The sequence below is a fragment of the Mobula birostris genome, chromosome 16 (assembly GCF_030028105.1).
Source record: "Mobula birostris isolate sMobBir1 chromosome 16, sMobBir1.hap1, whole genome shotgun sequence".
Classification (NCBI taxonomy): domain Eukaryota; kingdom Metazoa; phylum Chordata; class Chondrichthyes; order Myliobatiformes; family Myliobatidae; genus Mobula; species Mobula birostris.
Window position 1 is genome coordinate 71,695,773 of NC_092385.1, and position 23,369 is coordinate 71,719,141.

Below are 23,369 nucleotides of genomic sequence, written 5' to 3' on the forward strand. Positions count from 1 at the left end.
TACAGTGCAGAGAAAGTGCAGTGCATGCAGAGGTCACAACAAAGTAGATGGTGGAATCGAGAGTCCATCTCATCATCCTGGAGAGTCAATTCAATAGTCTTATAACAGTGGGATAGAAGTTGTCCTTGAGCTTGGTGAAACATGCTTTCAGGCTTTTGATTCTTCTGCCCAATGGGGAGGGGGAGAAGAGAGAGTGTCCAAAGTGAGTGATGTCTTTGATTATGCTGGCTGCTTTACCAAGACAGCAGGAAGTGTAGACAGAGTCCACAGAGGGGAGGCTAGTTTCCATAATGTACTGTATCCATAACTCTGCAGTTTCTTGCTGCCATGGGCAGAGCAGTGGCCATACCAAGCCATGATGCATTTAGATAGGATGTTTTCTATGGTACATCAATAAAAATTAGTGAGAGTCAAAGCAAACTTGCCAAATCTCTTTAGCCTCATGAGGAAGTAGAACACTGATGAACTTCCTTGGTCAGAACAGGCAGTTGGTGATGTTCATTCCTCGGAACATGAAGCTCTCAACCCTCATGGCCTAAGCATCATTAATGTTAGAAGTATAGAAACATAGAAAACCTACAGCACAATTCAGCCCCTTCAGCCCACAATGCTGTGTCGAACATGTCCTTACTTCAGAAATTATCTAGGGTTACCCATAGCCCTCTATTTTTCTAAGCTCCATGTACCGTTCCAGGAGTCTCTTAAAAGACCCTATCACATCCGCCTCCACCACGTTGCCGGCAGCCCATTCCACACACTCACCACTCTCTGCATAAAAAACTTACCCCGATATCTCCTCTGTACCTGCTTCCAAGCACCTTAAAACTGTGCACTCTCATGTTAGCCATTTCAGCCCTGGGAAAAAGCCTCTAACTAGCCACTTGATCAATGCCTCTCATCACCTTATACACCTCTATCAGGTCACCTCTCATCCTCTGGTGCTCCAAGGAGAAAAGGCCTAGTTCACTCAACCTATTCTCATAAGGCATACTCTCCAATCCAGGCAACATCCTTGTATATCTCCTCTGCACCCTTTCTATAGTTTCAACATCCTTCCTGTAGTTAGGTGACCGTAACTGAGCGCAGTACCCCAAGTGGGGATTGATCAGGGTCCTATAAAGGTGTAACATTACCTCTCAGCTCTTAAACTCAATCCCACAGTTGATGAAGGCCAATGCACCGTATGCCTTCTTAACCACAGAGTCAACCTGCCCAGCAGCTTTGAGTGTCCTATGGACCCCAAGATCCCTCTGATCCTCCACACTGCCAAGAGTCTGACCATTAATACTAGATTCTGCCATCATACAGTATTTGACCTACCAAATTGAACCATCTCACACTTACCTGGGTTGAACTCCAACTGCCACTTCTCAGCCCAGTTTTAGAGAGTATGGATTATGATCAGAGATTAAGGGAGCTAGGGAAGGAAGATGAGAGGAGACATGATAGAAGTGTACAAGATATTAAGAGGAATAGATAGAGTGGGTAGCCAGCGCCTCTTCCCCAGGGCACCACTGCTCAATACAAGAGGACATGGCTTTAAGGTAGGGGGTGGGAAGTTCAAGGGGGATATTAGAAGAAGGTTTTTCACTCATAGAGTCGTTGGTGCGTGGAATGCACTGCCTGAGTCAGTGGTGGAGGCAGATACACTAGTGAAATTTAAGAGACTACTAGACAGGTATATGGAGGAATTTAAGGTGGGGGGTTATATGGGAGGCAGGGTTTGATGTTCGGCACAACATTGTGGGCCGAAGGACCTGTACTGTGCTGTACTGTTCTATATTCTATCCCATCAATGTCCCACTGTAACTTTTGACAGCTCTCCACACGATCCACAACACCCCAACCTTTCTGTCATCAGCAAATTTGCTAACCCATCCTTCCACTTCCTCATCCACATCATTTATAAAAATCACAAAGAGAAGGGATCTCAGACCAGAGCCCTGAGGCACACCACTGGTCACCGACCCCCATGCAGAATATGCCCCATCTACAACCACTCCTTGCAAGCCAATTCTGGATCCACAAAGCAAGGTCCCCTGGATCCCATGCCTCCTTACTTTCTCAATAAGCCTTGCATGGGGTACCTTATCAAATGCCTTGCTGAAATCCATATACACTTCACCTACTGCTCTACCTTCATCAATGTGTTTAGTCACATCCTCAAAAAATTTAATCAGGTTCGTAAGGTACGACCTGCCTTTAACAAAGCCATGCTGACTATTCCTAATCATATTATGCCTCTCCAAATGTTCATAAATCCTGCCTCTCAGGATTTTTTCCATCAACTCACCAACCACTGAAGTAAGACTCACTGGTCTGTAATTTCCTGGGCTATCTCTACTCCCTTTCTTGAATAAGGGAACAACATCTGCAACCCTCTAATGCTCCGGAACCTCTCCCGTCCCCATTGATGATGCAAAGATCATTGCCAGAGGCTCAGCAATCTCCTCCCTCACCTCCCACAGTAGCCTGGGGTACATCTCATCCGGTCCTGGAGACTTATCCAACTTGATGCTTTCCAAAAGCTCCAGCACATCCTCTTTCTTAATATCTACATGCTCAAGCTTTTCAATCCACTGTAAGTCATCCCCACAATTGCTAAGATCCTTTTCTGTAGTGAATAGTGAAGCAAAGTATTCATTAATTATCTCTGCTACCCCACTTTCCTGAAGTCAATGAATAGTTATTTTGTTTCACTGACATTTGGGAAAAGGTTGTTGTTATGACACCATGTCACTAAGCTCTCTATCCTCTTTCTCTACTCTGACTCATCATTATTTGAGATACAGCCCAATGCCATGGTATAATCTGCAAACTTGAAGATGGTGTTAGAGAAGAAAATGGCCACATGATTGTGAGTCTATAGGGAGCAGAGTAAGGTGCTGAGGATTCAGCCTTGTGGAACATCAATGTTGAGGATAATCATGGTGGAGGTGTTGCTGCTTATCCTTACTGAGTGTTACGTGTTGGTCAGAAAGTCAGAATCTAGTTGCAAAAGGAGGTTTTGACTCCCAAGTTTAGAATTTTGGAGATAGGTTTGCTTGGAATTATTGTATTGAAGACAGAGTTACATTGACATTGGCGTCTTTGCTATCCAGATGTCCAGAGATGAGTGTGGGACCAGGAAGATGGCGTCCACCATAGACCTGTTTCGGTGGAGGCGAATTGAAGTGGTTCAAGGTTATCTGGGAGTCTGGAGTTAATGTATGCTCTGTCCAACCTCTCAAAGCACCTTTCAAATGTCCTTTTAAAATATATTTTTAAATGGTTATGTGGGGAATGCTAATGATGTTCTATTTTGATTATGTCAGGGTGAATGTGCAAATTTCATCTGCCTCATTGAGCCTTGGAACCGTACACACCTCTATGTCTGTGGGACCGGAGCTTATCATCCTATCTGCACCTACGTCAACAGAGGGCGCAAGGCAGAGGTAAGTAGCTGCAAGCAAGGCAATACCTGTCCCTTCATTACCATCATTACATAGAAAAGAAAGACCCTCACCTGGCATACCTTCTTCTCATTATAACTGTCAGTAAGGAAGTACAGGAGCCTGATGATCCACACACAACAATTCAGAAACAACTACATCTTCACCAATCAGATTTATAAATGGTCCCTTAAACACTACCTCATTAAACCCTTAGTTTTACACTATGTCTTTATTTTTTGTAATTTATAGTAATTTTATGGCTTTACTACCAAATGTCACATCATTTATAAATCTGATTGTGAAACTCCTTTTGGAAAGAACACTGTCAATCTGTCAATAATCCAGTAGAATAAGAAACCAATGGTTTCACTGTGTTCAAACTACTTCAGTTCACTCAAGGGATTGAAACCTATCAAAGCTCACAGAAATCTATAAAATCTCATAGAAACCCATTGAATCACATTAAAATCCATCAAATCTCATAGAAACCTATCCAATCTTGTAGGAACCCATTGAATCACATTGAAACCTATTGAATCTCATTGAAATCTATCAAATTTCATAGAAACATAGAACATAGAATAGTACAGCACAGTACAGGCCCTTCAGTCCACAATGTTGTGCCGACTCTCAAACCCTGCCTCCCATATAAGCCCCCACCTTAAATTCCTCCATATACCTGTCTAGTAGTCTCTTAAATTTCACTAGTGTATCTGCCTCCACCACTGACTCAGGCAATGCATTCCACTCTCTGAGTAAAAAACCTTCCTCTAATATCCCCCTTGAACTTTCCACTCCTTACCTTAAAGCCACGTCCTCTTGTATTGAGCAGTGGTGCCCTGGGGAAGAGGCGCTGGCTGTCCATTCTATCTATTCCTCTTATTATCTTGTACACCTCTATCATGTCTCCTCTCATCCTCCTTCTCTCCAAAGAGTAAAACCCTAGCTCCCTTAATCTCTGATCATAATGCATACTTTCTAAACCAGGCAGCATCCTGGTAAATCTCCTCTGTACCCTTTCCAATGCTTCCACATCCTTCCTATAGTGAGGTGACCAGAACTGGACACAGTACTCCAAGTGTGGCCTAACCAGAGTTTTATAGAGCTGCATCATTACATCGCGACTCTTAAACTCTATCCCTCGACTTATGAAAGCTAACACCCCGTAAGCTGTCTTAACTACCCTATCCACCTGTGAGGCAACTTTCAGGGATCTGTGGACATGTACCCCGAGATCCCTCTGCTCCTCCACACTACCAAGTATCCTGGCATTTACTTTGTACTCTGCCTTGGAGTTTGCCCTTCCAAAGTGTACCACCTCACACTTATCCGGGTTGAACTCTACCTGCCACTTCTCAGCCCACTTCTGTATCCTATCGATGTCTCTCTGTAATCTTTGACAATCCTCTACACTATCTACAACACCATCAACCTTTGTGTCATCATGCAAACTTGCCAACCCACCCTTCTACCCCCACATCCAGGTCGTTAATAAAAATCACGAAAAGTAGAGGTCCCAAAACAGATCCTTGTGGGACACCACTAGTCACAATCCTCCAATCTGAATGTACTCCCTCCACCACCACCCTCTGCCTTCTGCAGGCAAGCCAATTCTGAATCCACCTGGCCAAACTTCCCTGGATCCCATGCCTTCTAACTTTCTGAATAAGCCTACCGTGTGGAACCTTGTCAAATGCCTTACTAAAATCCATATAGATCACATCCACTGCACTACCCTCATCTATATGCCTGGTCACCTCCTCAAAGAACTCTATCAGGCTTGTTAGGCACGATCTGCCCTTCACAAAGTCATGCTGACTGTCCCTGATCAGACCATGATTCTCTAAATGTCTATAGATCCTATCTCTAAGAATCTTTTCCAACAGCTTTCCCACCACAGACGTAAGGCTCACTGGTCTATAATTACCTGGACTATCCCTACTACCTTTTTTGAACAAGGGGATAACATTCGCCTCCTTCCAGTCCTCCAGTACCATTCCCGTGGACAACGAGGACATAAAGATCCTAGCCAGAGGCTCAGCAATCTCTTCTCTCGCCTTGTGGAGCAGCCTGGGGAATATTCCGTCAGGTCCCGGGGGCTTATCTGTCTTAATGTATTTTAACAACTCCAACACCTCCTCTCCCTTAATATCAACATGCTCCAGAACATCAACCTCATTCATATTGTCCTCACCATTATCAAGTTCCCTCTCATTGGTGAATACCGAAGAGAAGTATTCATTGAGGACCTCGCTCACTTCCACAGCCTCCAGGCACATCTTCCCACCTTTATCTCTAATCGGTCCTACCTTCACTCCTGTCATCCTTTTTTCTTCACATAATTGAAGAATGCCTTGGGGTTTTCCTTTACCCTGCTCGCCAAGGCGGCTCATCTCATAGAAACCCATTGAGTCTTATTGAAGCAATACAAACAAAATGCTGGAGGAACTTAGCAGGCCAGGCAGCATCTATGGAAAAGAGTACAGTAGCGTTTTGAGCCAAGGCCCTTTGACAGGAAAACTATCGAATCTCATTGAAACCTATCGACTCACATAGAAACCCATCAAATCATATTGAAACCATTTGAATCTCATTGAAACCTATAGAACCGCATTGAAATTGATTGAATTTCAATGAAACCTATCAAAGCTCATAGAAACTTATTGAATCTCATTGAAATCTATCAAATCACATTGAAACTCATTGAATCTCATTTATATCTACCGAATCTCATTGAAGCCTGTCGAATCACATTGAAACCTATAGAATCTCAAAGCAACCTATCAAATATTGAAAGGCCTAGATAGAGTGGATGTGCAGAGGATGTTTCCTATAGTGCAAAAGTCTAGGACTGGGGGCACAACCTCAGCCTCAGATGTCAATTTAGAATGAGATGAGAAGGAATCTCTTAAAACAATTCATTGCCACAGATGACTGTGGAGGACAAATCATTGGGCTTATTTATTTATTTGTTTGTTTGTTTATTGAGATACAGTGCAGAATAGCCTCGATCAGCCCTTCGAGCAATGCTACCCAGCAACCCCGCATTTAACCCTAGCCTGATCACGGGTAAACTTACAATGACCAATTAACGTACCATCCAGTATGTCTTTGGACTGTGGGAGAGACCTGTACACACAGAAGAGACACAAGAAGAATGTACAAATTCCTTACAGACAGTGGCGGGAATTGAACCTGAGTCGCTGGTACTATAAAGTGTTGTGCTAATCACTATACTACTGTGCAATACAGAAGGTAATGGGTTCTTGATTAGTAAGGGCATCAAAAGTTACGGGGAGAATCCAGGGGAATGGGGTTGAGAGGGAAAATAAATCAACCGTGGTGATATCGTGGAGCAGGCTCAATGGGCCAAGTGCCCTCATTCTGCTCCTATGCCTGAGGTTAATTGGTCAGTGTAGACTATCCCGTGATTAGGTTAGGGTTAAATTGGGTTTGTCGGGGGGTTGCTGGGCAGCACAGCTTGAAGAGATGGAAGGGCATATTCACACTGTGTATCTAAATAAAAATAAAAAAGTGCCTGGCTTAGTTCTGGCTTCCAGTGATGGTGGCCCATTAAGGCTGATTCACAGACTTGTTATTTATGACTGTGGTACAAATGAAATATTCCTCAATGCCCCAAACTCAGAAGCATCACTTCCATTCTTAGAGAGTTTATATGAGCCAAACTTCTTAATTTATCTTCTTCACTTCAACCTGCCCAAACATTTCCGTCAACACATGTCGCATCAATACCTGAGTGCTCAAATTCCAATAGGTACAAGAGCAAACTAACCTCTCAGATATGGCCATTATTGATTGATTGATTGATTTAATGATACCTGATTTAGCACTAACCTAGTCACAGGACAATTTACAATGACCATTTAACCCACCCAGTATGCCTTTGGACTGGGAGGAAACTGGAGCACCCGGAAAAACGCACAAGTTCCATGGGGAGGACGTACAGACTCTTTACAAAGAACACTGGGATTTGAACTCCGAATTCCAATGTGTCAAGCTGTAAAAGAATTGCTCTAACTGCTGCGCTACTGTGGCGCTCATCTCTCACCTGACAGCAGATCATTTCTTTCCAGTGCCTTGCATTTCCAGGTAGAATTGAAACAAGGCCAGTCCTTTTGAGTTCCTGTCTGTACAGCTGTTGGCCATGAGAGGCCTTCTGATACCAGTGCAGAACACTATTCAGGAACTAATATTTCAGGAAGAAGGAGCCAGTGTAAGATAATGATGCAGCTCTATAAAACTCTGGTTAGGCCACACTTGGAGTACTGTGTCCAGTTCTGGTCACCTCACTATAGGAAGGATGTGGAAGCAATGGAAAGGGTACAGAGGAGATTTACCAGGATGCTGCCTGATTTAGCGAGTATGCATTATGATCAGAGATTAAGGGAGCTAGGGCTTTACTCTTTGAAGACAAGAAGGATGAGAGGAGACATGATAGAAGTATACAGGATATTAAGAGGAATAGATAGAGTGGACAGCCAGCACCTCTTCCCCAGGGCACCACTGCTCAATACAAGAGGACATGGTTTTAAGGTAAGGGGTGGGAAGTTCAAGGGGGATATTAGAGGAAGGTTTTTTACTCAGAGAGTGGAATGCACTGCCTGAGTCAGTGGTGGAGGCAGATACACTAGAAATATTTAAGAGACTACTAGACAGGTATATGGAGGAATTTAAGGTGGGGGGTTATATAGGAAGCAGGGTTTGAGGGTCGGCACAACATTGTGGGCCGAAGGGCCTGTGCTATGCTGTACTATTCTATGTTCTATGTTTACTGTCCTTTGCACTGGGAGACAGAGAATTCCTTGGGAGTAAAGGTTGGGAAAGGCAGCTGTGGAAATGGATGATTCATAAGGCCAATTAGAAGATAAAATGGATTCTTCCTGGTTAGCAGTGGCTGCCTTACCTGAAAATAACTTATGCTTGTTGTGGACCATGTTTGTGCAGATGGTAACACAGGCATTCCTAAACTGTAACATACTGGCCAGGTGTGAGGTGTTAATACACTCCCCCCTCCGCCCCCACGTGTGTACAGTATAACAATAGATAGATGAAGATGCAAGGTACACAAAGGCTTACTGGAGTGAATTTCCATAATTATCAGTAACTAATGTCAATATCAATCGTGGACAATCAATTTGTTGTATAAATTGCCAAATATTGCCAAATCATTTTCACCTCTATTCTAGCTGGGAGGGGAGGAAAATACACCTATTACTGGATTATAGAATACTCTTCCCCAGCCATATCTCTTTCCACACTCTAGTGGCATCAGCGTCGGACTTCGGGACAAAAGGTCCCGGGTTCGAATCCAGCCAGCCGGCTCCCCTGCACGCTTTCCATCCGTGCTGAGTGACGAGCTGGTGATCTCTTTGGAAGCTCACCCGGCAGAAGGCAATGGCAAACCACTGCTGTAACTTGCCTCGTACGCGAATCCTCACTACGTCAGAGAGGCGTGGAGGAAAATCGTCAGCTAACAAGAGAAACTCAGATGCGACATACCCTTCCTTTACTAGGTGCTTATAGAGTGGACCTGTGACACTCCCACAGAATTCCAAGCCCTCGGTCTTTAAAATGCACAGCCCACAAGACAAGGGTGGTATTATCTTTGCACTCCTGTCAATGAATTATCTCAAAATCCTGCATCTTTCAGCAGACTTGGGCCATGATTTTTACCAGTGAAGATCTCTGTGTCCAGTGCTGCCAACAGTGGGCACACAAGGGAACTGCAGGCCCAGAGGCTTTGGCTGAGAAGTGAAGCAATGCTGGCTTTTATACAACAGCAGTGCGCTCTCTAGCAGCTGAGGCTTTGCCTTCTTGCCAAGTACTTGAGGAAAAATGGTGATTACAGCATCTAGCATATGTGAGGTTTGGCATTCAGCACTACAGTCCCATTAGCTTGGTACAATCCCTCAACTGCGAGTATCTACAAAAGTGAGTGTGTAGAAGTCACTATCCAAAAAGTGAAGCCAGTGAGTGACCACCACCTGCTAAACCATCAGATGCAAGCCATCCGGTGAAATGTGTTTGCTATTTCAAAATTAAAAGTTCAAAAGTTCCAAGTAAATTTATTATGAAAGCACATACGTGTCACCTTATACTACTCAAAGATTTATTTTCTTGTGGACATTCACAGTAAGAACAAAGAAACACAATAGATTCATTGTTTAATAGAACCTAGCATAATGTTTAAAACTGTTTTAAAAAGGCTGTAAACAGAAACCAGGAGATTATAGGCTGGTGATTCTGTCATCATTTATGCAAAAGTCATTGGAGGCTATTCTATGGGACCAGATATATGAGTTTTTGGATAGACATGGGCTGATTAAGGATAGTCAACATGGCTTCATGCATGTTTGGTCATGTCTAACCGATCTTACAGAGTTCTTGGAGGAAGTTACAAGAAAAGTGGATAAAGGTTAGGAGCGGATGTTGTCTACATGGACTTTAGTAAGGCATTTGACAAGGTCCCACATAGGAGGCCGGTCAAAAAGGATCAGTCACTCAGCATTCAAAATGAGGTAGTAAAATGGATCAGACATTGGCTCTGTGGGAGAAGCCTGATAGTAGTGGCAGAGGGTTGCTCCTCTGACTGGAGGCCTGTGTCTACTGGTGTGCCACAGGGATCAGTGCTGGATCCTTTGCTGTTTGTCAATGATATCAATGATCTGGATGATTATGTGGTTAACTGAATCAGCAAATTTACAGATGACACCAAGATTTGAGGTGTAGTGGACAGTGAGGACGACTATCATAGGGACCTACACCAGCCAGAAAAATGGGCTAACAAATGTCAGATGGAATTTAATGCAGACAAGTGTGAAGTTTGGCAATGGTCTCAGTGTAGGTTGATGGAGTAGGCAGTTTAAATGGTTTGGGCATGGATTAGATGAGTTTAAGAGTCTGGTTCTGTGCTTTACTCATAACTCGATGACTCCAATGAAAAACCAGACACAGCAAAGATGGACAAACAACCAGTGTGCAAAAGACAACAAACTGTGCAAATACAAAACAGAAAAAAACACTCAAATAATAATAATAAATCAATAAGCAATAAATATTGAGAACTTGAGATGAAGAGCCTTTATAGTTTGTGGAATCAGTTCAGTACTGGGGTTAGCAAAGTTTTCCCCTCTAGTTCAAAGGCCCGATGGTTGAAGGGTAATAACTGTTCCTGAATCTGGTGGTGTGGGGCCTGAGGCTCCTGTACCTCTTTCCTGATGGCAGCAGCAAGAAGAGGGCATGTCCTGGGTGGTGGGGGTAATTGATAATAAATACTTCTTTCCTAGTGCAGCGGTCCTTGTAGATGTGCTCAATGGTGGGGAGGGCTTTTCCCCTGATGGTCTGGGTGTATCTATTACTTTTTGTAGGGTTTTCCTTTCAAGAGTATAAGTGTTTACATACCAGACCCCAATAACCATCTGAGAACATACTTGAGCATGTTCTAATCAATTTGTTAGCTGAATAAATGTCTTGCAGTTAGGAACCAGTAAAGGATGGATTTCTTTACATCCATCTCTGTAGAATTTCAATGTCTGTAAATCATTGGAATTCTCTACCCTATAGGATGCTCAGTGGATTCAGTTTTCCCAGCAGTAGAAGGAAGGAACGAAATCTTTTGCCATCCAAATGTTCTCCCCTGTTGGATCCTGATACTTTTGTAATCCAAAGGTACTTCGGAAGTCAAGAATGAAACACAAACTTCTTGCTTCCAATTATTTTATTAAATGTTACAAGGGCAAAGAGAACAATGGACAGACCAGACTAGAGATAACAGTAATTCTAATAATAACAATTAAACTACAGAACAGCCAGATTCAAGTAGTGTGATACTAGCAATTCAAGCTAAAAAATTTCTAGAAAAATATGTCAGCAACTATACCACAATTACTGGAAAATTTACTGAACAATTATATTCATATGGGGGATTATATAAAAATACCAGCATGCATTGCAAAGTTAAACTTCAAGAAAAATAACAATTCTACACCCCAATCAGATGTCATAACGATAACTGTATAAGATGTCAGAAGTTTTGCACAATAAGTGTGGATGGAGTTTCAACTGTTTATACTTGACAAATACTGAAACAGGTTCACAATCACTATATGAGAAGTTTGGGGAATATTATTTCCCAATGATAAATGACATGTTACAGTTAAAAAAGCAACAGGAACACCAGCATGCTAATATCTCTCTCCATTGGCAGCTCTATGTTATGTTATGTCACTTTAGATCAGATCTGAACTTGAGTGTGAACTGCTTGATGTAACTACAAGTTTAAGGAGACTATTGTAATCTGTGATATTGGATATAGAGAGGCCCTCCATTGGTTGGGGTTGACCATGATATTGTGTCCCAGCATCATATGCAAGCCAGGGCAGTATGAAGAGCAAGCTGTTGCCCATTTAACAGGCTCCCGCTCTCTATGCAGCTGATGAATCCAAAGGAATGGCAGAGATTGATACAGTCTGGAACCAGAGTGTTCGCAGGAGATGCCAGCATTGAACTCAGTGCAGGGACTCCAATTCCAGAGTTCTCCTCAGGGTTTACTCCTTTAGCTTTCCTCATGAGTGGGTATTGCTTCAAGGCAGTGGAGGTCTGAGATCAGAGTTTTCCTTCTCCTAGGTGAGCTGACAACCATGGCTGATGAGCCCCATCTGCTCAAAGCGGCTGGTTTGAAGGCATCAGGAACCCACATTTGCCCCTTCTCCTGTCAGTCGAAATGATTCCGCCAGGCTTAGTACCGAAGCCACACGTGAAGGCCAGGAGCTAGGCTTCATTGTCAGAGGCCACTTGAGACGCACGCCATTGGGAGCATTTAATAGGTAGTGAGAACTTATCTCCACCAACCCCCTACCTCCAGCTATAATAAACTCGAGGAATCCTGTACAACACCCTCCTTAAACAAATACCAAAGCACTACAGAACCAATCTCATCATGAAATTACCAGGGAATATAAATCCAAATCACACTATCAAAACATTTCTATATCTCCAGAACCTTAGAATTCCTGGGGATATACAACATGTTTTTTCTTTCTTCTCTTTCTTGTCAAACATATTTTCTCAGGTCAGACCCAGTGTATTCTGACAACTACAATCTGATGTGAGCTGATATTTGTTTAAAACTTATTTTATGCAGGATCTAACAAGTGTAATACTAACAAAATAATTTTAAACACAACTCTTTACCATTTGAAATGGGGCATAGCCCATGCATTATCATACAATAGTTCTAATCCCTCTTTTCCAATGTTTGTCTCTTGAGGTGGTGCTACTCTGGTGTACCCTACTGATTTTTTTTCCTGTGGACAATCAGATATACAATTAAAGATAAAAAAAAACTCAGAGTTTCACACATTAGTACCTTTTCTTTGTTTGAAAATCCCATGTAAATGCAAAGATCATGCTAGCAATCATTTGAAGATGAAATCATGTCTCTGCAAATTAGTCTGGACATTTCTCTATACAATTCACTTACCACATTTCATGTTTTCCCGGAGTCATGCATGCAAAAAAGGATGCTCAAAGTCATATACTGTATGTTCTCTCCATTGTTGACATGAATTGGAGATTTTAGGTGCAACCTTCTACCTCTGTTCATCATTCCAAGAGAAACAGAAGCCTGTAGCACTGAGATGGGAAAAGAGACTTCAGCTGAAACCCAATATTGCACTTGACCAGCCTCAGGATTTAAAGCTCATGATAAAGGAATCCCCAGAACTGGATTGCCCTATTCACAGCCCCTTGAAAACAAAAAAATTTATGAAGTAAAAAAGTTAAAAATAACAGATCATTTGAGCATTCAGCATTGTGGTCTCTATCCCTGCAATTATACTGCACCATACAATGGTGTGAAGCCACTCATGACACAGGACTCAATCTGGGCAGACGTTCGGGTGAGATCCCACACATGCAAACAATTACCTTATTCCATCTTCCCCAATGTTTTTCTTCACATACATAGCAGCCTTTTTCTGTAACTATTCTGTAGCTGCCTTGGGCTGATGTGCTTTAAGGTATAACACTCTTCCTGATGATTAGCAGGCAGGTATGAGGTCATTGCAAACTTTTTATGCAGAATTGCATAGGTTGCATTTTAGTTCATAATCTAGCATGCAAACTGCCATAAGCTCTTAATATGTTTTTGGGCCAATTTAACAAATCCTTACAGGGTTGCAAGAAGGTGTTTGCAGTTCACAGTTACTCCACAAAGAAAGGATAAAATTCAATTTTGAGAGAAAATATACAGCTTCCTAATCAATAAGTGTTTATGAAAGCATCTAATAAATTAGAGGAAGACATCAAATAATTCTTTTCACATTTTCTCTATGGTAACAGAGCCAATTGCAACATACCCTCAGTGACCACTTTATTAGATACACTTGTACACATGCTTGTTACTGTGGATATCTAATCTGTCAATCATGAGGCAGCAACTCAATGCATAAAAGCATGCAGACATAATCTAGAAGTTCAGTTGTTTGTCAAACCGAACATCAGAATGGGGAAGAAATGTTAACTAAATGATTTTGATCATGGAATGATTGTTGGTGCCATATGGGGTGGTCTGTCTATCTCAGAAACTGCCGATCTCCTTGTATTTTCACACACAACAATCTTTAGAGTTTACAGGCAATGATGCGAAAAACAAAGAAACATCAAATAGTGACAGTTCTTTGGGTGAAAATGCCTTGTTAATGAGAGATGTCAGAGGAGAATGTCCAGACTGGTTCAAACTGACAGGAAAGCAACAGTAAACTCACATAACCACATGTTATTATAGTGGTGTGCAGAAGAGCATCTGTGAATGCACAATACATCACGCCTTGAAGTAGATGGCCACATCAGCAGAAAACCAGGAACGTACACTCAGTGGCCACTTTATTCAGTACAGGAGGTACCGAGTGTGCACTATCCATTGTAAATAGCTGTCTATGCAGGACATTGTTAATCAGGGTTCTCTGTTGATAAGCCATATTTACTAGCTTTTGTACAATGGATGTTAATATTGTTTGAGTAAAGTACATTAATTTCAGATAATTTAATCAGCAAATTTTCCCAGAATCCATGTCTGCATAAAAATCTCATATACTGAGAACCCATTCATATGGGTTAGCACACCCGGTTCCATGTCCTACCATTTTAGATCCAATTGGGGGCGGGGAGTACATGTGGGCAACAAATTAGATGCATTGACCCATGTGTCTAAATTTTCGACCGCTACTGCCTCACAGCACTGCATCTATGAAGCACTAATTCACAAAGTTTATTGAAGTGTAAAGTAAAGGCATCCGTTAGTCTTGCGAGACCATGGATCTGCGCCTGGAAGTTCTTCACTCTCCAGGGCGCAGGCCTGGGCAAGGTTGTATGGAAGACCAGCAGTTGCCCATGCTGCAAGTCTCCACTCTCCACGACACTGATGTTGTCCAAAGGAAGGGCATTAGGACCCATACAGCTTGGCACCAGTGTCGTCGCAGAGCACTGTGTGATTAAGTGCCTTGCTCAAGGACACAACACACGTTGCCTCGGCTGGGGCTCGAGCTCATGACTTTCAGATCGCTAGTCGAACGCCCTAACCACTTGGCCACGTGCACACACATTGAGGGGTACCTGTGCTATTAAAAGAGTATGAAGAAGTATATTTATTTATTTTTATTGAGCTACAGCATGGAATATGACCTTCCAGCTGTTCGAGCTGTGCCACACAGCAGCCCTGATTTAACCCTAGCCTAATCATGAGACAATTTACAATGACCAATTAATCTACTAACTGGTATGAAACCCATGCATCCTTAAAGACACCATCAGAACTGAACTCCAAACTCTGATGCCCCAAGGCGTCATCGCATCACGCTAACTGCTACCCTACCGTGATAGTCCCTCACTTTTATAGGCACCAGACCATGTTTCCTCTATAAATGATGCATTTCAATTCTTTTATTTTCTCCTGGTTTATATGCAGTGCGTGGTTCAGCTCAATCTTACCCCTTGTATCAAAAATGGATAAGTCTCTTGTAAGACATGAAGGTGTCTATAGTGTTGATTAAAAGAGGTTTTTAACAAATATTTTCTTTCCCTCTTCTTTCTTTCTCCCCCCCCCCCTTCTATGTCTGTCTGTCTCTGCTTTTCCATCACTTTCTCAGGATTACATCTTCCATCTGGAGCCAGGAAAAGTTGAATCCGGCAAGGGCAAGTGTTCCTATGACCCCAAGCTCAACAGTGTGTCATCATTAATTAGTGAGTCTCTTTCTACTCTTCCTCAGTACATTGACGAGTCCAGACTAGAAGAGGAAGGAAGCAAGGAGAGAAGTTAAAGGGAGAGGGGGATGCAGTACACAGTGGGTGGGCATGAATGTTATCCTGCCTGTAAATAACTGAATTCCATGGATCATTGAAACAGCCTTCAGCAAGAGTTACTGTCAGCGGACAGATTGAAAGCAATTGTATTGGTATGTCAGTCACAGAAATGATCGTGTAATTGTCTGTGTTTGCTTGAGTGATTTGAGGCACTTTTGCTTAACTAATGTCATTGTCCATGATTAAGGCCCACTCACCAATGAGCACCTGGAATGCAGACTGGAATTTGCATTGAAAGAAGATTGCTGTTCCAGATGTGTGCTCTGGCTTGTATTTTAAATTCTATTGATTTGTCTTATTGCCCTCCCCACTCCCACTTCCTCCTGCCCTGCACCACACCAGCCTTAACCAGCCACTGAAGATTATTCAATGTCATTTCCTGTACACAAATAGAAGGAGAACAAAATAATTGTTACTTTGATCCAATGCAGCATAAAAAAACACACAAAAGATAAGGAACACATTTATAAAAAAACACACAATAAATATAAATACACAAGATAGCTTATGTACATTGAATGATTGTTTATTTATTTATTGATATACAGCGTGGAATTGATTCTTCCGGCCCTTCAAGACACACTGCCCCAGCAACCCCTGATTTAATCCTAGCTTAATCACAGGAAAATTTACAATGACCAATCAACCTACCAACCGGTATGTCTTCCGTCTGTGAGCGGAAACCAGAGAACGCAAAGAAAACCCACATATTCCACGGGGAGGACGTACAGATGACATTGGAATTGAACTCTGAATGCCAACAGCCCCAAGCTGTAATCGTGTTATGCTAACCGCCACACTACCCTGGCATCCACTGTATCTGTCCATAAACTGATGCTGGGCTGTACATGAGATGACTGACAGGAAATAAAGTCATGGTTGATTTAGTGGGTGGAGATATTGATCAGTCTCTCTGTTTGGGGTAGTAACTGTTTTTGAGTCTGGTAGTCTTGGTGTAGATGTTACGTAGGCTCCTCCCTGATGGGCTTAGACAAACAGTCCATGAGTAGTGTGGGGGGGATCTGTCTCTCTCTCTCTCTCTCTCTCTCACACACACACACACACACACACACACACACACACACACACACACACACACACACACACCACACACACACTCACACACACACACACACACACACACACACACACACACACACTCACACACCCCAGCAATTACTGCTGACAGTTTGGCCCACAACCTCCTCCCACTATTTTTGTTGTGGTTATGGGGCACAGACAGTAATTGTACCCAGTCCTGCTAAGATCAGTTGAAACAGGAAGACGAACTGGCAGCATGAGCTTATTCTGACACCACCGATGTAACGATTTCCTGAACTCCCTGGGAAGCTTCCACAGCCCATCTCCCAAAAGTTCATCAGAACCACTATGCAACAAAGGTTTCTTGTCTTCAATTGTTCAATTGATTGATCATCTGGTGGCTGTCATCAGCCACTCCATGAAGGATTGAGCTGAATACCCCATGCTTATACCACATTTATTAAGATCGTAACTGATTTAAAACAGGAAATGCTCAATGTATGTATCAGCTTTGCTAGTATCTGGAAAGACAGAAGAAAAGGCAAGTGGGCTTCAAAGGTACTTAGACTGATATATTGACTGACCTCCTGCACATTTTCTGGTTTCTATAGATTATTTCCTCAAGGTAAACCTGTCCTGCTTGTTGGACACTCATGAATTAAACAGTTTGAGATGTCAGAGCTATGGAACGCTCCTATTTTTTTTTGCCTCCACTCAAGCAATTCCTCCAGGACCTGAAGCGTAAAAACCGTGGACTCTGGAAAATCTGAAACAAAAACAGAAAATGTCAAAAGCACTCGGCAGGTCAAGAAAGAGAAATGAGTGTCAATGTTTCAGGTCAATGACCTTTCAAAAGAACTTGAACAGGAGAAAACAAGTGTGTGTTTAAGTTGCAGAGAAAGGGAGGGGTCAAGAGATCAGAGAGCTCTGTGATAAGGTGCAGACCAAAGTTGTCACGATAAACATTACTCTAAATCCTGACAGAATTGGAGGGAAAAAAAACAAAGGAATAAACAGAAACTAAAATGTACTGGAAAAAATATAATTGCAACTGATGGATTCAATATTGAGGCTGCAACATGCCCAGATGGATGATGGGGAACTGCTTCTTGAGTGCAAGACCCAGAGGCGGAGAGTTCAGATTGATTGGGCATTCAGAAAGAGAATTAAAATAGCAGTTAATTGAAAATCAGGAGCATCTTTGCGGACTGTACAGAGGACCCTGAGATTCCAGTTGCCCGTCACATCCATTCTGGCTTTGGTTTCTCCATCTTTGACCTCCTATGTTTTAATAACATCTCCCTATGTAAACTCATGGAACAGTACCTAATCCTCTGACTAGACACGTTGCAACTCTTGGGATCCCGTACCGCATTCAACTGTTTGAGTTTATCGGCCTTTGTTTACAGATTATTTCACTTTCTATTCATTCCTTTTTTACTTTTCTCTTCTAAAAGTCATCATTTGAAGTTATCATTACTTGAACAGATTTGATCTGTGTCCTGTCATAGAACTCTCTTTTCTATTCACCCTTTCCCTCTAACATATAGCATAAAACATAATGGTTTTCTCATCTTTCTTGTTCTGATAAAAGATCCTTTACCAGAAGTATATTTCTGATACAGGAACCTTTATCAGAAGCCTAGAGTCAGAGTCCTATAGAATCCTTGCTAACCACCAAGCAGTTAATTACACTGATCCCATTTTATTCTCCTCATATTCCCCATCAAAGCCTCTCAGGTCCTTACCACACACTTACAACTACAGGGAATTTACTGTGACCAGTTAACCTATCAAGCCACACATCTTTGGGATGTGGGAGAAAACTGGGGCATCCAGAGAAATCCCTGGCAGTCACACGGAGAATATCCAAACCCGAGAGAGACAACACCAGAAGTTAGGATTGAACTGAGTTCACTGGTACTATAGGCTACTTTACTAGTTGTGCCACTGTCCCACCCAGTTTTCTCCCCCATGGATTTTTCCTGACTTGCTGTGTGTTTCTGGCATTTTTCCCTTTTAATAGGGTCATAGGGTACTACAGCACAGAAACAGGCCCTTCACCCCAACTAGTTTCCACTGACCATTTTTTCTGCCTAGTCCCATCTATGCACACCCAGACCAAAGCACTCCATTCCTCTCTCATTCATGTACCTGCCCAAACTCCTCTTAAATGTTACAACCGAGCCCACGTGCACCTCTTCCACGGGAAGCTTGTTCCACTCTCTCATCGCCCTCTGAATGAAGAAGTTCCCCCATTCCCCTTAAATATTTCACTCTTCACCCTAAACTGATGACCTCTAGTTCTGGCTTCAGCCAACCGCAGAGGAAAGAGCCGCTATCTATGCCCATCGTAACGTTATATACCTCTTTAAGATTTCCCCTCATTCTCCTATGCTTCAGGGAATGAAGTCCGAACTTATTCAATCTTCCACGATAACTCAAGAACTATAGTCCCAGCAACATCATTATAGATTTTCTCAGCAAACTTTGACTTCAGTGGATATCCCCCAAGTCCCAGGCTCAGCTTGTTTCAGCTCAGTCTGAGCGAGGACACCTTGACAGGATTGTCCAGCAGGACACAGCAGATTATTTGTTCTGCTCGGCAAACCTACCTGATGAAGGTATTGACTGTGTTCCAGCTGCCCAAGTTAATTTCATTCTGAATCAGCTAAAAAGGAGCAGACATGATCCCCACCTGCTCAGGAATGGTTAAAACCCAAATTCCGGAGTTAAAAGTATGATGTGATAAGCCAGTCTCTAGTGTTTCCTCTAAAAATATGTGTCAAAGTCATTGTGGTTGTGCTTGGAAGGCAGAGTAATTTGATACCAGACTGTAGTTTATTTCAATCTATTTCACACAATCAGAGAGACAAAGGATGATTGAAGAACTATTCATTTTTGCACTTTACTATGTACTTATTAAGCAGATTGCTTTAGAATTGACTGTAATTGTATCCACAGCCACTTATTCCATAAATCATTTTACTGAACATTACAGCTTGTATGCAGGGATTATGGTGGTTGGCATACTGCACCAGATCTCCCTAACACATAGGAGTAGAATTAGGCCATTGGACCTATTGGGTTTTCTCTGTCCTTCCACATTGGAATGATTTATTCTCCCTCTCGATCCCATTATCCTGACTTCTCCCCGTAACCTTTAATGCCCTTACTAATCAAGAACTCATCACCGTCTGCTTTAAATATACACAATTTCTTGGCCTCCACAGCCATCTGTGGCAATGCATTCCACTGATTCACCACCATCCTGTTAAATAAATTTCTCCTCATCTCAGTTCTAAATGGATGCCTTTCTATTCTGAGGCTGTGTCCTGTGGTCCTATTTTTGTCCTCTTCCCCACTTTTGGAAACATCTGCTCCACATCCACTCCATCTAGGTCCTTCAATATTCAATAGGGTTCAATGAGATTCCCCCCTCATTCTTCTAAACTCCAGCAAGTACAGGCTCAGAGCCATCAAAAGCTCCTTATACATTAACCCTTTCATTCTCCTCTGGACCAATGCCAACGCATCCTTTCTTCGATATGGGGTGCGAAACTGTTCACAATACTCCGAATGAGTTTGATCAATGCCTTACGAAGCATTATGATTACATCAGTGCTTTTATCACCTTAATTCCTCTGTCATACACCCCTTCTCACTCTCAGTCTAATATTCTTTTGCTTCCTGGCAGACGGTGAGCTCTACGCAGGTGTCTACATTGACTTCATGGGAACGGACGCAGCCATCTTTCGCACAATGGGCCAGCAAACAGCCATGAGGACTGACCAGTACAATTCCCGTTGGTTAAATGGTGAGTCGCCAAGACATCTGACAGTGTTGTCCTCAGAACCTGAAGTATAACAAAAGAAAGCAGGATCCAACACCCCAGACCTATTGGGTGTGTTGTTGTGCAGAGAGGATATTGAGCATCTATCATCACTGAGATTATTATGTCAGAGATAGAGAAACTGGAGCAGTCTAACTGATTTAAAAACACTCCCCCACAGGTTTTTTTGTGCAGTTTACATCATCTAACCAACCATCATATTTCCAGACAGGAAGCATTATTAATTTTGCACATACAAGGGGTGATTGATAAGTTTGTGACCTAAGGTAGAAGGAGTCAATTTTAGAAAACCTAGCACATTTACTTTTAAACATAGTTCCCTCCTACATTTACACACTTAGTCCAGCTGTCATGGAGCATACGGATCTTGGACCTCCAGAAAATGTCCACAGCACGGGTGATTGATAAGTTCATGGCCTAAAGTAGTTATGAGTTATGAGTTATACAGCTCTCATTACATGCACATGCAGTCCAACTCTCGCCCCTCGTATTTCCATTGTATCCACAGGGGAAGAGCTAATTACTGTGGACGACAATAGACTGTGCTTGCCAGATGAGGGTTATCTTGCTCCATTGTATTCTCAAAGTATTCGTCACTGTATAATCATTGCACCTTATACCTGAGATATGGATTATTTACTGTGGGTATAGAGCACAGAACGCAGAACATAGAGCAGAGTATAGAACACAGAACGCAGCACACAGAACATGGAACACAGAACATAGAACGTATCACATAGAACGCAGAACAGTACAGCACAATTCAGGCCCTACAGCCCACAATGTTGTGACAGTATTTCAGCCTACTCCAAGATCAATCTAATGCTTCACTCGCACATGCCTATCTAACAATCTCAAATTGGCTTTATAAAGATTAGCTTTATTTGTCATATGTACGTTGAAACATATAGTGAAATGCATTGTTTGTGTCAGCCTGCAAATGTCAGCAACAAAGCATACCATACTACCTTTAACTGTACATCTTTAGAATGTGGGAGGAAACCAGAGCACTGGACAAATCCCATGAGGTCATGGGGAGGATGCACAAATTCCATACAGGCGGCGGTGGGAATCGAACCCCAATTGGTGATCACGCCTGGCACCACAAAGCAACATGCTAACTGCTACACTACCATGCCATCGTCTCCCTAGAGTTGCAATGAATTTCCAGGGTAATAACCATTCACTGTGAGCATTATGTCCCTGTGTCCCCAGAGGAAGGTCATTTATTGTATGCATTCTAGAACCATAATCTCAGTAGATGGGTTATTTACTGTGGGTATTCATACACTGTATCACCAGTAAAAGGGTTACTATCTCTAGGTATTGCATTTCATCCCAGGAAAACAGTCATTTACTGTGTGCATTGTTCTAATGTATGCCCAAAGGAAGGATTTCTTTGTGTGTGTCATTCCAGTGTATACCCAAGGGAAGGATTATTTACTGAGTGTGTTGTCTCAATATATTCCCCAAAGAAGGGTTATATTTTCTGCACATTTTATTGTATTGGTCCAGTATGGTCACACATATGGGGAAGCAGTGAAAAGGTTTTGTTTTGTATGCAGCCTCGATAGATCATGCCATACGTAATCATATTAAAGTAGTAAATAGACAGAAAAGAAAAGGATTGGTGTTGTTTCATTGCATCACAAACCAATCCTCACAGAGGGATCAGAAGTGGAGAGAGTGAGCAATTTGAAGTTCCTGGGTGTTTCATCACCTAAGACACTCAAAAGCTTCTACGGATGTACCATGGAAAGCATTCTGATAGGCTGCATTACTGTCTGGTATGGGATGGGTGGGGGGCTACTGCACAGGATCAAAAGAAGCTGTGGAAAGTTGTAAAATTAGTCAGCTCCATCTTGGGTACTAGCCTCCTTAGTAACCAAGTCATCTTCAGGGAGCAATGTCTCAGAAAGGCGGCATCTATTATTAAGGACCCCCAGCACCCAGGGCATGCCCATTTCTCATTGTTACCGTCAGGTAGGATGTACAGAAGCCTGAAGGCACACACTCAGTGGTTCAGGAATAGCTTCTTCCCCTCTGCCATCCGATTCCTAAATGGACATTAAACCCATGAACACAACTTCACTTTTCTTGTTTCTGCTTTTGCACTAATTTTAATTTAACTGTTTAATATGTGTGTGTGTATATATATATATTATATATATATAATATATATATACTTACTGTAATTGATTTACTTATGTATTTTTCCACATATTATCATGTATTGCATTATACTGCTGCAGCAAAGTTAACAAATTTCATGACATATGCCAGTGATATTAAACCTGATTCTGATTGTGTTCCAAGGATAATGGACATAACTGAGATAAAGGCAATTTTTATATGCATAGTTCCACTATTCTTCAGATAATGGATGCTTACTGTGTATATAGTTCCCATTTTGTCCACCAGCGTAGGGTTATTTGCTGATAGACTTGTGCAGAATCACATTACATCACCAGTGATCACCGATCAGGGCTCAATACCCAGCACCATACACAAAATGTTGCAGGAACTCAGCATCTATGGAAAAGAGTAAACAGTCGACGTTTCGGGCCAAGACCCTTCAGATTGTTTACTCTTTTCCATAGATGCTGCCTGGCCTACTGAGCTCCTCCAGCATTTTATGTGTATTGCTTGGATTTCCAGCG

General features: G+C 42.3%; 1 protein-coding gene across 1 annotated transcript in view; it reads left to right on the plus strand.

Moving 5' to 3' along the window:
- sema3fb (sema domain, immunoglobulin domain (Ig), short basic domain, secreted, (semaphorin) 3Fb) overlaps nucleotides 1-23,369 on the plus strand; it is a 322,410-nt gene that overhangs the window by 212,679 nt on the left and 86,362 nt on the right. The window contains exons 5-7 of the mRNA XM_072280824.1: nucleotides 3,315-3,434; nucleotides 15,602-15,695; nucleotides 20,554-20,673. Of these exons, the coding sequence (XP_072136925.1) occupies nucleotides 3,315-3,434; nucleotides 15,602-15,695; nucleotides 20,554-20,673 (334 nt within the window). The remainder of the gene's footprint in view (nucleotides 1-3,314; nucleotides 3,435-15,601; nucleotides 15,696-20,553; nucleotides 20,674-23,369) is intronic.